At 58.7% G+C, this 15653-nt stretch overlaps 2 protein-coding genes across 5 annotated transcripts; both read right to left on the reverse strand.

Annotated features, from left to right (window-relative positions):
- Nucleotides 1–817: 817 nt before the first annotated feature.
- On the reverse strand, nt 818–9730 carry CHRND (cholinergic receptor nicotinic delta subunit). Of its 4 annotated transcripts, XM_059168974.1 has the most exons (12): nt 9653–9730; nt 9254–9396; nt 8763–8807; nt 8128–8237; nt 7865–8020; nt 7530–7639; nt 6437–6637; nt 5110–5221; nt 4891–5005; nt 3850–4054; nt 3637–3755; nt 818–2698 (listed from the first exon to the last, which is right to left on the reverse strand). In XM_059168974.1, exons 1-12 carry the CDS (start codon nt 9702–9704, stop codon nt 2516–2518), a joined length of 1551 nt encoding a protein of 516 aa, XP_059024957.1. In that variant the 5' UTR covers nt 9705–9730; the 3' UTR covers nt 818–2515. The 4 variants fall into 4 exon arrangements, with proteins under 4 accessions (XP_059024957.1, XP_059024958.1, XP_059024960.1 ...); XM_059168975.1 differs by lacking the exon at nt 8763–8807; XM_059168977.1 differs by lacking the exons at nt 8763–8807; nt 9254–9396; nt 9653–9730 and having other exon boundaries at nt 8142–8231.
- A 580-nt stretch (nt 9731–10310) lies between these two features.
- On the reverse strand, nt 10311–15337 carry PRSS56 (serine protease 56). The gene is made up of 12 exons (XM_059168881.1): nt 15238–15337; nt 14468–14605; nt 13755–13944; nt 13296–13713; nt 13048–13207; nt 12684–12826; nt 12280–12442; nt 11891–12067; nt 11641–11805; nt 11494–11556; nt 11058–11164; nt 10311–10671 (listed from the first exon to the last, which is right to left on the reverse strand). The coding sequence occupies exons 1-12, from the start codon at nt 15335–15337 to the stop codon at nt 10387–10389; spliced, it is 2109 nt and encodes a 702-aa protein (XP_059024864.1). The 3' UTR covers nt 10311–10386.
- Nucleotides 15338–15653: the final 316 nt, after the last annotated feature.

Raw genomic sequence — 15653 nt, forward strand, 5'->3', positions numbered from 1 at the left:
CTTTCTGCTCATCTGATGGTGTAAATCCAAGCTACTTTCTCTATTCAGAGGGGAAAAAAATAAAGATTTGTACCTTGAATCCGTGCACAGTTTATACTGAAAGTCAGAAGTAACTAGGGTCAGTTTTGCCATTAAGAGGTTTGTCTTTTTCTGGGCACTGGGTTCCCTGGTGGCAGTGGGCCCAAATCCTAGTATAAATGAATAGAAGTTTTTATAGTCACGTTAAAAAAAAAAAAAAAAAGAGGTTTGTCTTTTGTTCCTTTCCACTGAAAGACTAAAAATCTCACCTTTTGTATACCTGAGGTAATGAGGTCTCCAATTCCCTCTGAGGGAAATGGGTTGAGCTATGACAACCTTTAGTGTGTGTGTCAAGGAGGAGAATAATTGGGTCCTCTGTGTTTGCTTCCATATGCCCTCAGACCCCTGGCCAGCCTCGGACATAGGAGTCCACAGGCCCATCTTCTGTGACTCAGGCCCACAACTGAGGAATGAGTGAAATAATCAGCCCTTAAATTTGCAGGACCGGAACCATAAGAGACTCTTAATCATAGGAGACAAACTAAGGGTTGCTGGAGGGGAAGGGGGTGAAGGAATAGGGTAAGTGGGTGATAGACACTGGGGAGAGTGTTTGTGGTAATGAGCACTGGGTGTTAGATAAGACTGATGAATCACAGACCTGTACCCCTGAAACAAATAATACATTGTATGTTAATTAGTTGAATTTAAATTAATTACGAAAAATTGCAGGACATGTGTAAGGAAGGAACTTTATGACTACTAGCAAATTCGATTTTCACAACACCTCACAAACGGAACTTACACATTTTGTTGATGAGAAAACTGAACCTAAGAGATGAGCGCGGCTCACGCCAGATCATCCTCTGGTGTAACAAAGCACCCCCAAACTTTGTCTCTTAAAAATCATATGCTATTCCACGCAGTTTCTGGGGGTCCGGAATCCAGGAGCAGCTTAGCTGGGTGGCTCTGGCTCCAGAACTCATGGGACTGCACCCAAGATGTTGACCTGGATGGTGATCTCCTCTGAAGGCTCCATCGGGGCTGGAGGATCCGCTTCCGAGGTCACTCATGGGGCTGCAGGCAGAGGGGCTCAGGTCCTTGCCAGGTGGGCCTCTACACAGGACTGCTCCCATGCCAGCTGGCTTCCCCAGAGTGAGAGATCCAGCTGAAAGTGAAGAGTGATGGAGCGGGAGTGCTGCAGTGTCTTATAGAGCCTAATCTCAGAAGCGACACACCGTCACTTCCGCCTCCTTCTGTCAGTCATACAGACCAAGCCCAGTGCATTGTGGGAGTGCGCTACTCAGGGTATGAATACCAGGGGGTGGAGATCGCTGGGGCCATCTTGGAGGTAGACTACCTTGTCTCCCAGCATCTGTAGCCTCGGCCTTTGGCGCTTGGGATAGGATTGTTGGGGGCTCCCTTGGGGATAGAGTTGTCAAATTTAGCAAATAAAAATACAGGATTCTGGACACCTGGGTGGCTCAGTCTGTTGAGTCTCTGACTCTTGATTTCGGCTCAGGTCATCATCTCTGGGTGGTGAGACTGAGCCCCTGTTGGGCTCTATGCTTTCTTTTTTTCTTTTCTTTCTCTGCCACCCCTCAAAACAAAACAAAACAAGATGCCCAGTTAAGTTTGAATTTCGGATAAACAATAGTTTTTTAGTAAAAATATGTCTCAAATATTGTATGGAAACCCTACTTTGGGGAGAAAAGTTGCCCAAGAGGAGACACTTCTTGGGGGAGGGCTGAGCTCTAGGGCTCTAGGATCGTGCATGTGACCTGAGGTTGATAAGCTGACCTTTAGTCTTTTTGAATGTTGAGCTTGGCCCTTCCACCCCAGTCCTTGGCTTCCCTAGGGGACCCAGACAAAGTCACCAAGGCAGAAAGAAAGGTCTGGGGAAGGCCATTTTGCAATCCTGGGGCTCCCACCCCTGCTGAAATCCTCTTTCCTTAAGAGGTCTGGAGAGGGAGGTGTCCCCACATAACACCCCCACTGGGGCCTCAGAAGCCCAAGGCTGAGGGGTTGTAGAAAGGAGGGTGGCTGGAGGAACAGGGAAGTGAGAGCACAGGATCCTACCTGCTCTACCCCCATCTAGGGAAGGGGAGGAAGAAGAGGCCTCTGCCTTTCTCATTCCTCACAGAAGGGTCCCAGCCTGAGTCAGCCCCCCTTCCCCCCACACATTGTCCTGCTCTGACCCCCAGATGATATCCGCTCTTAGTCCTCCTCAGCGGCTCCCTGGTGTTTAGCTGTAGAGGACCCATGGTTGAAGAGCCGGGCTTCCCCCTTCCTTCCCTAATCTCAGGAAAGCCCGGCTCTTCCTGCCCCAGCCTTGCAGCACCAGCTGGACTCGAGCCTCAGGGTCAGAAGTTGGCCTCCCCAGGAAGGGCTTGTCCTGTCAGACATCCCTGTCCACACGACTAGCACCCTCCCTCCGCCCCTGCCCCCGCCCACTGGACACTGCCTGGAAGCTGGACCAACAGGGCAGGGCAGGCCTGTTCTAGATGAAGCGCTTGTCCTGCTCATGGTAGGAGAAGGGGTCCCCAGGGAAAGGCTGAGGTGGAGGCTGGTTGTAGGCGCCTTGCAGGAAGATCCAGGTCGTGCCCACCACCATGATGGGTGTCACCACGAACAGGCAGAGTCGGTCCACTGTGCGGGCCACTCGGTTCCAGCAGTCCTTCTCCTGGGGGCAGGGGCCAGAGACAGGGTGGTGGGGAAGGCTCTTAAACCATGAGCCTATACCCCAAGCCCGGGCCCAGTGACAGAGGCATGGTCTCAGTGTATCTGTGGGGGTTGCCCCCGGCTAGCAGTGGATGGGACAAGCTGGTGTGTTCCCTCTGTCCAGGAGACCAAGAATGGGGCCACAGCCCTCCTCCTCACCCCATTACAGAGCTCCTGGGGCTGAAGAAGAGCTGGGGTGCCAGCAGTCTCTCTCGAGGGGCTGAGGAAGGTTGCATCGTCCCCTCTCCTCCCTCTTCACCCTCTCTGCCTCTCAACGCCATGCTGGCCACTATGTGAACTGGAAAACAGGGCCCCTTTCTCAAGAGAGAAGTTTAAAAATCATATAATATTGAACGACCACCTAAGGCTGCCTTTTAAATGGCCACTTATGTCCAGAACATCAGACTTGGAGTTGAGCAGGGACAGAAAATGACGGGTCTGGCAACAAAGAAGGAGCCCTAGGGGTGCCTGGGTGGCTCAGTGGGTTAAGCCTCTGCCTTCAGCTCAGGTCATGATTTCAGCGTCCCGGGATCAAGCCCTGCATCAGGCGCTCTGCTCAGCAGGGTTCCTGCTTCCCCACTCTCTCTCTGCCTATCTCCCCCTCTCTCTCTGCCTGCCTCTCTGCCTACTTGTGATCTCTGTCAAATAAACAAATAAAATATTTTTTTTTTTAAAAAGAAGGAACCCTAAGGGAGCTATGTGCCTGTGGCTATGCCTGGGTGCACGCTGTGTGCAGTGAACTGCCAGAGGGTTCTAGATGGAGGCTCGACATACCAGCGGGGCCCGGGGTCTGCACCCACCATGAACTCCTTCCTCTCAGTGGGTACGTGTCTCTGAGGGGAAGAGAGGCCCCCTGAAGACAGGATACACTCTAGGCATCAGCCCTCTGTGGCTACTCACCTCATTATAACTGTTCTGGTCCTTCATGTGGCTGACGATGAAGTTGGCCCCATCCACGGCTGGCTTCAGCTCACTCAAGAGCTCCTGCTGGGCCTGCTCAGAGCCTGGAGGGAGCCGGCCTGTGGAGACCAGGCCAGAGCGGGACATGAGACCTGCCTCCAGCCCACCTTCCGTGGATGGGCCGCACCCCTAAGCCCCCCGGCATGGACCCACGTGCGGTGGTGAGGCGCCGGGCCAGGCCGTGGCGCTCGGACTGCTTCTCAAACATGAGGTCACTTCGGGACTTGAGCAGGAAGTACTCCTCAGCCTTGGAAATGTAGCCCAGGGAGCTGCTCCTCCGGACCAGAGCCCCCGGACCAGGTCCATTGTCCGCCGGGCGGGACATGTGTAGCAGTTCCGGCAGGGTCTCCAGGAAGAGCTGCAGCAGGTCGGGGGTGGGGGGGACAGGGGACACAGGAAGGCTATTTTACTGACATGTGCCACCTTGGCACATTGAAATGTCTGTGAGTCCATTCCCGACTGCCAGAAAGTACTGCTGAGTCACATGCTGTCCCGGAGTCCCCCATTCTCTTGTGACGGACCCTTAGCTTGCTTCCAACTGTCCCTCATTGTCCACAGCACAAAGCAGAGCTCATTTGTTCAAAATGAATTATATACGCAAAACAAAAAAGAACAAGGCCCCCAATGCTCCGCGCTCTTCTCCAGACGCTGAAGACCAAACAAGCCCTCAACCTTCCCAGAACAGCGAGCAGCGGCAGAGAGGCAAGGACACCCCTTCCTGGGCATGCCATGCCCACATTCCTTGCCTTTTTTTCCATCAAGGGTAGAGGAAACATGCAGCAGAATGGGCAGCCCTGAAGTGTAGAGCTAGATGAATTTTTATAGATGCTGTCAACTATGTAAACACCCCCCAGAAGAGATCTCCGACGGGCTCCCAAAAGGTCCCTGGTGCTTCTGCCTGTCACTTCCCCCGACCCCCTTGGGGAAACCCCCTCCCAATTTCTATTGCTAAAGGATGGTTTTGCCTGTCCTTGAACTTCATAGAGAGGAAACTGTGCAACTTGTGCTTCTCTGTGTCGGGATCCTTCTGAGTAGCAGCCAGCCAGGAGAGTCGACCATGTGGCGTGGGTAGCAGCATGTGGAGTTTGGGTCACGCAAGGCCGGCGTACCCGTGCAATCATGCCGGGGGTCTTTCCCTGTTCTCCTGTGAAGGGACTGCCGGACCGTCTCCAGCTTTTGGCTGAGAGCCCTCACCTTCTTGACCCCCTCAGACAGCACGTGCGTGCTGGGGGTGCGGAAGTGGATGTTGAGCACGATGACACAGATCACGACGACCATGGTCACCAACACCATGCCGAAGAGCAGGAATCTGTAGGGACACACTCACTGTGGAGCCCTGGTGGGGCAGGGGGTGGCAGGGCGTGGTGGGCGGGGCTGGCTGGGGTTGTGTGGCATGGCACAGACATCACTCACTTGCCAATGAGGGGGATGGCGATGGACGTGGCTGGCAGCCTCTTGGAGATGAGCAGCAGGAAGACAGACTGAGCCAGGAGCACTGAGATGGCCATCGACGTCTTCTCGCCACCTGGGGGAGCCTGGGACTTAGCAGCTGTTCCCTCTGGTCTTGGGCCCAGTGGGTCCCACCATGGCCCCTGCACCACTGGTCACTAAAGCCACCATACCCTGATTAACATTGTGGGGGTACCAAGCTAGAGCACATGGGTTCAAATCCCGGCTCTGGCACTTACTTGCTGAGTGACCTTAGACAAGTAGCCTAACCATTCTGTGCCTCAGTTTTCACAACTGCGGAATGTTGTGAGGACCAAGTGAGAGAGTGAGTGTTAAATGCTCATCATGCTGCCTGGGGCTCAGTGATCACCAGGTCTCACTGTTAGCCAGCTTGCTGCCACTCGAAAATCACAGGTCTGGTGTGTCCCCCTGTACAGAAAGTTCCAGGGCATCCTCAGAGCCCCCATATTTCCCCAACTCCTAGTCCTCCACTCAGAGATCCCTAGCCCAGCACTGCCCAGCTCCTCCCATTGGAGCCCCTGAGCACTCTGAGGTGGCCACTGCAGTCACAGGCCCACAGCGCTGCCCCAGGGCCCCTTCTCTACCTGGAAGCTGCGTCCCATCCCATCTCCAGCTCAAGCGCCACCTCTTCCAGGAAAGCTTCCCCCATTATCCTACCCTGGAGCCCATGCTCTCAGACCTGCAGAGTCCAATCTCAGCCCACAACAGAGGCTGGATCACACTTGTCCCTGGGACTCACTGTGCCTTACTTCTAGTAAATACTCTGAAACTATTGCAAAACCAAGTGAGCACAGATTACACATGCCCTTCTAGAACCAAAAGAACATCAGCTGCATGCCCCCATGCCTGGCTTCCCAGAGATCCCTTCAGCCACCCACTGGTTCCAAGCGGATGGTCTTCTGTGTGCCAGGCCTGTGGTCATACATGGTGACCAGGACAGACCTGGTATCTGCTCTGACAGAGGGACAGTCTTGTTGTTCTCTCTTGGGAACTTCCTTGGGAAGTCCCACTGTGAGAAGCAGAAGCAAGGTCCAAGAAAGATGGACTCCCCAGGGGCCCTGTCCATTTGGGGATGTTGGACAGCATCACAAAACCCTCCCTTTGGCTGGCCACATGCCCCTCCTGCTTGGACCCTGGGCAGGAAGCCCCAGAAGTGGTGACCCCCTTATGTCTCCCAGGAGGAAGGGAAGGGAGGGTTGGGAGGCCGAGGCTCAGGGAGTGGGAAAGGCGCCCCAGGCAGCAGGGGTCTGGGATAGGCTCTGAGGCTCACTGTCGGCCGGCAGGTAGAAGACCAGGTTGATCATGAAGGAGATGAGCACGCAGGGTACCAGGATGTTGATGACGTAGAAGAGGGGCTTGCGGCGGATGATGAGGTAGAAGGAGACGTCCTGGCGGCCTGGACTGTCCAGTGGGACACTGAGGTCCATGTTGATCCTGGCTGGCCGGTGCACTATCTCCCACTCCCCATTCTCTGAGGGCGGCAGAAGGACACCTTGGTGTCAAGTTGGGCAAGGGGGCACGGGGTGGGCTCAGGGCAGGAATGGGGGCTGGGGAGAGGGGGCATGTGAAGGACGGCTGGGGTTCTGTTTGCAGGTTTCCCTCCCTGGGGGGTTGGGATGGAGGTTTCAGTCTGCAAGGAAGAAATTCTCCGCTGGGAGTGTTTCCCCCCTCTTCTTGGAAGATATAGAAACTAAGGCCATAATTTGGTTCAAATAAGTCTTAGAGATAATGATGCAGCAAGGGTAAGACCAATCCCTCCCCCTCCACTCCTCGGGGATGGAGTAGCCTTGGGACTACTGTGGCATTGGTCTCCTGTGATGGACAGTGGCATGGGGTAGGGGACCCCTAGAAGATCTGAGCCCACTCATAGATGGGGGTGGGGGGTGTTAGTAGGGGGCGGCACACACAACGGTAGAGTCCCCTAAAGCCGCAACCATATCTCTGGGCTGACTGGGAACAGAAGACTAACGACCCCTCTTATCTGTCAGCCACATCCATCCCCAGGGACCCTGTCCAGATCCAGGAGGGTCTTCTGGCCTGGGCAGCAGAAGGAGTGTGGCCCTGGAACCTGTCGGTCTCTGCCTGAGGGACAGAGTCCCTCCAGTTGGACTTCTTTTCCTTTCAGTGTGCTAGATTTGTGTCAGTAAGTATGTCTGTGTATGTTTCTCTGTGGGTCAGTGTGTGTCTGTCCATCGGTGTCTCTCTGTCAGTCTGTGTGCCTGTAGGTCCATGTTCCAGGTGTGTGCGTGTGTGTGTGCAGGTGCATCTCTGGGAGGGGGGGGCGGTGTCAGGGTGACCGTACCTGTGGGTGTGTGTCTGAGGGCCCGCCTACCCCGCCCACCCATAGCTGCTACTCCCAGTACCTGTGAAGCCCTCGGGGTCAATGATGATCCACTCCACAGGGTAGAAGCGGCCCTCTTCTTCCTCTTGCTTCAGACTCAGGGTGATCTCCTTGGCTGTGTACTTGAGGGAACTGGGGAGGGCAGTGAGTAGATGGGGGTCCTCAGCCATTGGGCGTGGCCACTGATGGCAGGGGGTGGGGGAAGGCTAGTAGTGGAGGAGGTTCATGGTCAGAGGGGCCGTCGGGGATGTGAGGGAGCTCTCATCAGGACAGAGTGGGGGCCTCTGCCCGAGAGCGCTTCATGGACCTGTCTCAGTCCCTGGCCGGGGTGAAGGGTGGCGGGAGAAGTGAGAGCACCTGAACTTGAGGGAGCAGTTCTGCCAGTCAAAGGGGAAGTAGGTGACGGAGATGGGGCAGGAAGAGCGGAAGATGGCGGGTGGCAGCCAGTACACATAGCCCGAGGGGTAGATGAGCACATTGCAGGAGTAGGAAATCTGGAAGGAGCCGTCGTTGCTGAGGGACAAGGACAAGGGGTCACCATCAATGCCAGCCAGCTTGGAAATGGCAGGGTTTAGGGGAGCAAAGTGGGGAGGGGATGCCAGGGAGGGCTGCGGCTCAACTTGTTCTCCAGCACAATCTCTGGGAGCCACAGCATGTCAGGGGGCAGGCGCAGGACACTGATATTCCCAAATTCTTCAGCATTCCACTGCAGCCGGCTGTCTGTCCAGCCCTGGAAGCCCAAAAGAGGTGTCAGTGGTCGGTTCTGCTGTTGCCCAGGCTCCCTTTTCCCCCCTTAACTCTCCTCACTTCCCTGAGGGAAGACTGGGCAGGGTCTGGGAGCTGTGATAAGAGGTTTGGGGGAGATGGTACAAAGTTAGGACTGAGACCTGTCATGTACAGCTGTGTAGAATATACACTGCACAATCAAGGGAGCATATTTCCATTGTGGGCATAGAAGATGTATATCTGTATTATGAACTTCTGACAGGTGGCAGAAGAGTGTCTTCTAATAAAATCAGGATGTTGTGACAGTTTCCCTATAGATGAAGGATCCCAGTCTACCAGAAGTCTCTATCTGAGCTAGCTAGTGACTGTTCAAGGTGGTGGGAAGGGCAGCTGGGCTTCTGGATAGAAGTCAGCTCCTCCCAGAGGACAGAACGATCCCCTCCTGGAGATCCCCAAGCAAAAGGGAGCACAGAGAAGCCTGGGTCTTGCACCCTCACCCCACACCCAGCACCGAGTGGGGTATCCTTACGTGCTCAATCCACACGTTAGTGGTGAGGGTCTCCTCCACTTCTTTCTGTAATCACACACGAGACGGCTGTCCCCCAGGGCCCTCATGGTTCTTCCACCTACGTACATTCACCAAGCACCTACTCCCAGCCGCCACCCAGGGGAAACCATGGCAATTGGCCTAATCAGACTTCTGCCACAAGCATTCACAGTCAGTAGAGGGTGGGCAGACCCAGGAGCAGGGACAGCGCGTGGCCTCTGAAGTGTATCATGGGTCTGATATGGGGCACACCCCAGAGCTGAAGCTGGGTGGGGAGGGGGATTAGGCCAAAGCCTGTGGCAGCATTGAGCGTGCAGAACACTGGAGCCTGCTTCCTTGGGACAGGAGCTACCATAGTCCAGGCTGGGGCCTTGAACTTCCTCCCTGGTCATCCCAGTCCGGGAGACAGGCAGGCCTCCCAAGAGCTGTCCCTACTCTCCCGTCCCCAGCTCGGTCACAGAGGGGGGTCTCACCAGGGAGATGAGGTTGGAGAGTGTGAGGGCCAGCGAGACCTCTACACTCTCCCCCTGGTGTGCCGGCCGGAGCTCCTTGTTGTAGCCTTTCTCTTCGAATAGGTGCCGAATTAGCCGTTCCTCCTCGTTCAGGCCCCAGCTACCTGGGGACGGGTGGGGTGCAGGACAGGGGTGGACAGGAAGGGAGCTGCCCTGAAATCCTGCTGGGCCATGGGGCTGGGCTCAGCATGGGGATCCCACCACTCCTGCCCCTCCAGGGAGAAATAGCAGTGGGGGTGGGAGGTTGGGCCCGATGTTAAGGGAGGGAGCACCGGGTAGGTAGGGTAGGAGGGACCGTGCAGTAGGGGCCCTGGTGTGAGTCCTGAGGGCCCTTCAGGACGGGGTGATGTTTGATCTTACCACAAACAACCAGTATAGCCAGCAGCCCCAGCGTCAGCCTGGGTCCCTCCATCCTGTCCCTCTGGCTGGGTCTTGTGGCTGCCCCTTCAGTCGACAGGGCTGGGGAATGTGGATGGGTAGGAGAGGGGACAGGTGCGGGGAGGGGGGGGGGTCGTGTGCAAAGGGAAGTGGCAGCCCGGAAATGCAATCTGACACGTCTGGGCATGGCTCCGGGTATAAAACCCAAGGCAGGTGCTGAGGGGGTGGGGTGGGGATGGGGACTGGCCGCCAGGCAGGAGCCCAAGGACAGGAGGCTGGAACTCCCCACGACTAGCAGTAGGGATGGGGGCTGGGTAGAGGCACTGGACACTGGGGGCAGCGCTGGCCATCCACGGGGAGGGGAGTGGTGATAGGTCAGCTGTTGCCATTTCTTGAGGAGCAGACATGTACGCGGAAATGGGGACTTAGCAGCCTCTCTCCAGTGTCTCTGTGACCTCTGCCAACTGCTACTGGAGGTTGGGCCCTAATGTTCACCCACCCAGTTCTCATCCCAAGAAAGCTCCAGAGTTATCGCTCTAGATCATAAATAACGTTTATTAAAGCAGCCAGGATTTTCTGATGACATATCTGGGAAGACACATGGACCCAGGCCCCCCACCCCCCCCACCCAATCAACTGTGGCTGGGACATATTGTTATCACAGGAGCCCCTTGGAGGGGTAGGTCTTAACCAGGGGTTGGGGGCCCAGACATGGTTCATGGCCCCCTGGCTGGGGAAATCTGAGGACTGAGTGGGGGGTGCCCCTTCCTCCCCAGCCCCTGGCTCTGCCTTGAACCCATCCGGGCCCCCTCTGCCTCTGCCAGTGCGGCCAAACGGAAGGCCTGCAGGGCCTGCACCAGCAAGCGGGGGAGGCTGCGAGCCATCGTGGCCGGCTCCAGGCCTACCAGGCCCCCGAAGACCACGTGTTGGCCCCCCAAGCCTGCCCGCACCCAGGCTCGGAAGAGGCCGGTCAGCGTCTTGGAGCCCAGATCGGCCAGGACCTGAAGAAGGAGGAGGGGGCTCAGAGTCCCACAACCCAGCTGTTGGTCTGCCTCCTCCGGGCCCCCAGAAACTCTCACCCAGATCCGCTCCTCTCCATACCCTCCCAATCCTGCACACTTCCTGCTCACTTAGACACCCCCACGTGCCCTTCTACTCACACCTCCCCCCACACCTTCACATCCACCCAGCACCCCAGCTTACACACAGATGCCTTCCCTGCCCCTTTCTCCCAAGACACCCCCCCTGCCTCCACCCCAAGTTGCTGGGGAGCAGGTCCTCCCTCCTGCTGTGGAGGGTGCCCCTTCTGTCCCCCTACTCATCAGGGCTGACCCAGGTCAGCCTTCTGAGGCCACTTTGAGTGAATGTGGGAAGACTGACGACCTACCTCGTGGAAGTCCATGGCCAAGTGCTCTGCTGGGACCTGCAGGATCCAGGCATGGGTGCCTTGAAGGGTGGTCAACTTCTGTTGCAGACTCTCTAGCCCAGGGCAACCTGCAGGAAGGGGAGAGGTCCTGGGAACAGCAGTAAATGCACCGGAAAGGAGCCGAGTGGGATTCCCACAAGGACCTCAGTGGACTGCCTCCCAGGGGGCAGATTTCTCCTCGTGCTACAGATGGGAAACTGAGGATCAGAGAGGTTAAGTGATAACAAAAGCAGATGGTCTCTGTTGAACTGAACCCCCAAAGAGTCATCCTCCCTACTGCGGGGGGGTTGGCGGGGGCTCAGGTGGGGAGATCCAGTCGGCCGGTTGTCCCACGAATCCCCTGGCCAGCCCTTGGCCTGCTACTCTCCCGGCAAAGGCCCGCAGGGGGCGTCATTACCGTTCGCTTCCACGCGCTGCTCTGGCCTCCGCTTCGAGAACCGAGCGCCCGCAGCCCTCGATCCTGGGGAGACGCAGCGTTAGGGGATCGTCTCCGCGCAGTTGGTGGCGGGGGGTGCTGGGGCTGGAGTGTGAAGGTGCGGGGTACCTGGGTGCAGCCGCTGCTCGCGGGCGGGGTGTCTGGGAGGCTCCGGGAGCGACAGAGCGGGGCGAGCCAGGGTGGGGGCCAGGCGCCGCATCCCTGGGTTCGGGCCAAGCAGTTCCTGAGCGCCCCGCAGCAGGCCCAGCAGGGTGTGCGCCAGCGAGCGCAGCTCTGCGGGCGGGACAAGGATCCGTGAGGCGGTCAGACCTGGGCCAGGCCCCCTGTCCGCCGGCCCAGCCCTGGGATCTGGACTCACCGCATCGCCTTCGGCGCTGCAGGCACTGCTGGTGCGCCAGACGCGCGCAGGCGGCCGCGGGCCCAGGGCACAGGCGGGCGTAGAAGGCGCAGGGCGGGGCGGCGTTTGCCGGCGGCTCCCCGGGGGGCTCCCAGGCCAGCAGCTCCCTGCAACTGGGCTCCCGGCTGGAGGGGTTTGCTGTGGGGGGTGGGGGTGGGGGGCAGCCGCGGCCGATTCAGCCCCGGCTTTGGACCTTAGCCCTTGCAGCTCTTCCCCGAAGGGAGGACAGGCTTTCCCCCACGCAGTAAGGGGGCTGGGAGCCGATGGGATGTAGAGGGGCTTGTCCCAAGGGCACTCTCCACTTGTCACCTCTCCACTTCGGGGAGGGTGAATAGGAACGGGGCACTCACCACTCATCTGTTCCTGGAGCCAGTCTTTGAACACGGCCACACGAGTGTAGACCCCAGGCTTCCCTGGCTCTCCGCATCCATCCCCCCAGGAGGTGACTCCATACAGGACCTCCCTGGGGCGGGGCCCAGGCTCAGAACAGGTCAGGGGGCCTCCAGAGTCACCCTGCAGGACCCAAGCCGAAAGAGAGAGTACTTCATCGACCTGCCCCTCTCCTCTGCCAGCCTGACACTTGGCAGGGTGGGGCAGTTGTGAGTTCTGGGGATTCTGCCCTTGTACCCACTTTTAGTGGTGGGGACATGAAAGCTCAAACAAGTTGAATGACAACCAACTGCCAAAGGAAAGAAGCTGTCCTGTCCCTGGGGAGCAGCCTGCTCAGCACCCTAACATCAATCAGGGCTCCTACCTGGCAGGAGTCCACGCCCCCGGCCAGGTAGCCAGCACATAGCATGCTGCTGGGGTGCAGCTCGGGCCCCAGGGCCCTTTTGCAGGTGTCAGTGCTGAGCAGGGGCACTCTTGCCTCTCTCACCGCCTCCGCCTCAGGCCCATCTACAAGAAATCCGGGGAGAGAGCTCAGGGCTGGAGGGCAGGGGCCTTTCTAGCAGGTCCCTCCTCCCACTACCCTCCATGATTCCTTCCCCTTTACAAGATCAGACAGTATTTCTCAAAGGTGATGGGGGGGGGGGGTCAGATTCCCTACACCCGGCCTTCCCCAACTCCATCACCCTAACCTCCCATTCATCGCACTCACACTGGAAGCAGCCCCATACCTTCGAAGAGGGCCCCCCAGCCCGCGATGGCGCAAGCGGTGCCGGCTGGGGGTTCCCGGGGCCCCCGGGGCAGGCACACAGGGCGCCACGCCCCAACCGGGCTCACGGGCGTCCACAGCTGCACCAGGGCCAGGTCGTTGTGGAAGGTCCGCGGGTCAAACTGCGGAGGGAGTGGCCGCGCAATAGTGATGAAGTGTGGGGTGGGGGTGCTGTTCCCCACTCTGAGAGCCTGGCGTCTGTCCTCTCACCTGGGGGTGCGGCAAGATGCGGTTCACCGGCACCTCCTCTGCTTGCTCCCCCTGGGGCCCCTCGGCTAGCGTCACTGTCCACAGAAGCTCGTTCTGGGCACTGCGGGACAAGCGGCGAGTCCCCTGAGACCCTGCCCTCCGCCCACGGGCACCACTCAGCAGGCCCACATGCAGGGCTCTCTCTGTCTCCGCTCTTCTCGCGGGGCAGGGAAGGTGGGCGGGGGAGAGGCGGGCCCCTCCAGTAAGTTCAGGAGCCTCGCCCAGCCGGGTGTTCCCAGATAATCCGCACCCAGGCTGGGCGGCGAGGGCGCCTTGAGGCCGGGAGCAGGGCAAGGCGGTGACCGCCGCCAGGGGGCAGCAGAGACCGGCCCTCGCGTGTGTCGCCCGCCAGACGACCCCAAAAGAGTCACACCGCGCACTGGGGGTGTGGGCTGGTCAAGGGCCTGGGGTCCAACGTACCCCGCGAAGCAGTGCGCCGCGGTGAGCACCCAGGACGCCGCCACCAGGACGCCGCCACACAGAGGCTGCCCTCCGAGCTGCAGCCTCACCAGCCAGGGCCAGGCTCCGGGCGGAGCAGCGCTGCCCCCAACAATGCGGCCGTGGGCCCGTGTCACGTTGACAGAGCTTGGGCGCCTCTCGCCACAAGGCCCTAGAAAGGTGGCATAGGCGTCACAGGGGACAAGTCCTGGCCCCCTCACCCTCAAGGCCCTTCCAGGGTTGACCCCGCCCTTGGCTTTGCCCCCTGGGGCCCTTTCAGCCCTACCTGGCTCTGCTGGATCCTGGAGGAGGGGGGCCGGAGGCCTGGGACGCCCAGCGCCTGCTGAGACACAGACCTCTGAGCCTCATGGCTAGCCTTCCACCCCTCTTGCACCCCAGGCTGAGCCTCTCTCTGCCCTACCGCTCCCCTCTGTTAGTCCACCCCCCAGCAGCCAGGGTTTATTTCACCATGAACTTCTCACTGTCCACCCAATGAGCCCAGACTCTTCCTGTCCTCCTGCCTTTGCACAGACTATGTCCCAGGCCTGGCGTGCCTTTTCTTCTTGGCAAGACCTTCATCAGCATTGTCTCGGTGGCAGCCCCACCTAGTCTCTGTCCCCAAGAGGGAGTCAAGTGTGAAGGGAAGGGATAGGATGGACAGGAGGTCGGGCCCAGGGTAGTCAGGGCAAGCTCACCCGGGCACGGGATGGTATGGTTGGCACAGCCACTGCACTCATGCAGTCTGTGTCGAATCTCCATCGCCACTCGATTAACTGTCCACTGGGCGCTCCTCTGGGCGGCCTGCAGTGCTCTCGTGCCATGGGCTGACAGAGCTGCTGGGACATGGGGTACAATTCACCTGCGGCTGGGGAAGAACTTCAGGCTCCAGCCCTGAGCCTGTCTGGGGAGATGGGGGCATCAGGTGGGGCTCCGGGAGCACCTCAGCAGAATGGGGGGGGGGTGTCCCAGGGCCCCAGGGCCCAGCGCTCAGAGCAGATGGCCCCAGATTCTCAACCCAAGGGTTCCCTGTAATTCAACTGAGCTGGGCTGGAATCTTTGAAAAGGGACTTTCCTTAAAAACCTTGAAGGAAAAACAGCACCCCAGAGGTAGAGACATCACAAAATCCGGGCTTCTTGACAAAGTATCGGGGTCAAGCAGCCCACCTGCAGGCCTAGAGGGCCAAGGAGATGCCACCCAGGACTCTTCCTCCTGCTAAACCCAGAACCTTCCCCCAAGCTCCCCCCTCTGGTGGCTGCTGCCAGGTCCCCTTCCCTCTGCACCCTTGTTCTCCCTCTTCCTTGCCCACCTGTGCCACAGTTCCTGGTCCCTTCTCCTCTCCGGGTGGGCCGAAGGGGCCAAAGGTCCAGATGAGTGGGGGTGGCAAGGTCACGCTCCCCTGGCCCGGACCCACTGCCTCTGTGTTCCTCCCACCTCGGGCGCCCCCTCAGTCTAACCCAGGCTCACCTTGCAGGATGCTGGGGGGCAGGTGCATGTAGAGTGGGTGCCCATGGACAGCCCATGGGTCTGAGAGGGGCAGCAGCAGCAGCAGCACAAGCAGCAGCATGGTGACCGGGAGCTGGGCCAAGCGACCCTGCCCTCTTTCCCTCTTGGGGTCCACCCTCCAGGTGTTTATCCTTCCTTTTCTGCCTCCCACTGCCTTTTGGCCCCTGGGTGTTGGATTCTTGTCCCCCAAGCCACCTGACTTTCCTTGGACATCAAAATCACCCACTTCCCTCCGGTGGCCCCTCACCTGGCCCTTAACTCCCGGGAGCCCACAGGGGACTGGGGCTTGGGGGGCTATATAGAGGACAGACTGGGGGGGTACTGGGAGGGGGGACCAGGGTTGGGGGAGGGATCGGGGTAGTGGGCTCGACCCTTAC

This window comes from Mustela lutreola, chromosome 3, assembly GCF_030435805.1.
Source record: "Mustela lutreola isolate mMusLut2 chromosome 3, mMusLut2.pri, whole genome shotgun sequence".
In the NCBI taxonomy this organism is placed as follows: domain Eukaryota; kingdom Metazoa; phylum Chordata; class Mammalia; order Carnivora; family Mustelidae; genus Mustela; species Mustela lutreola.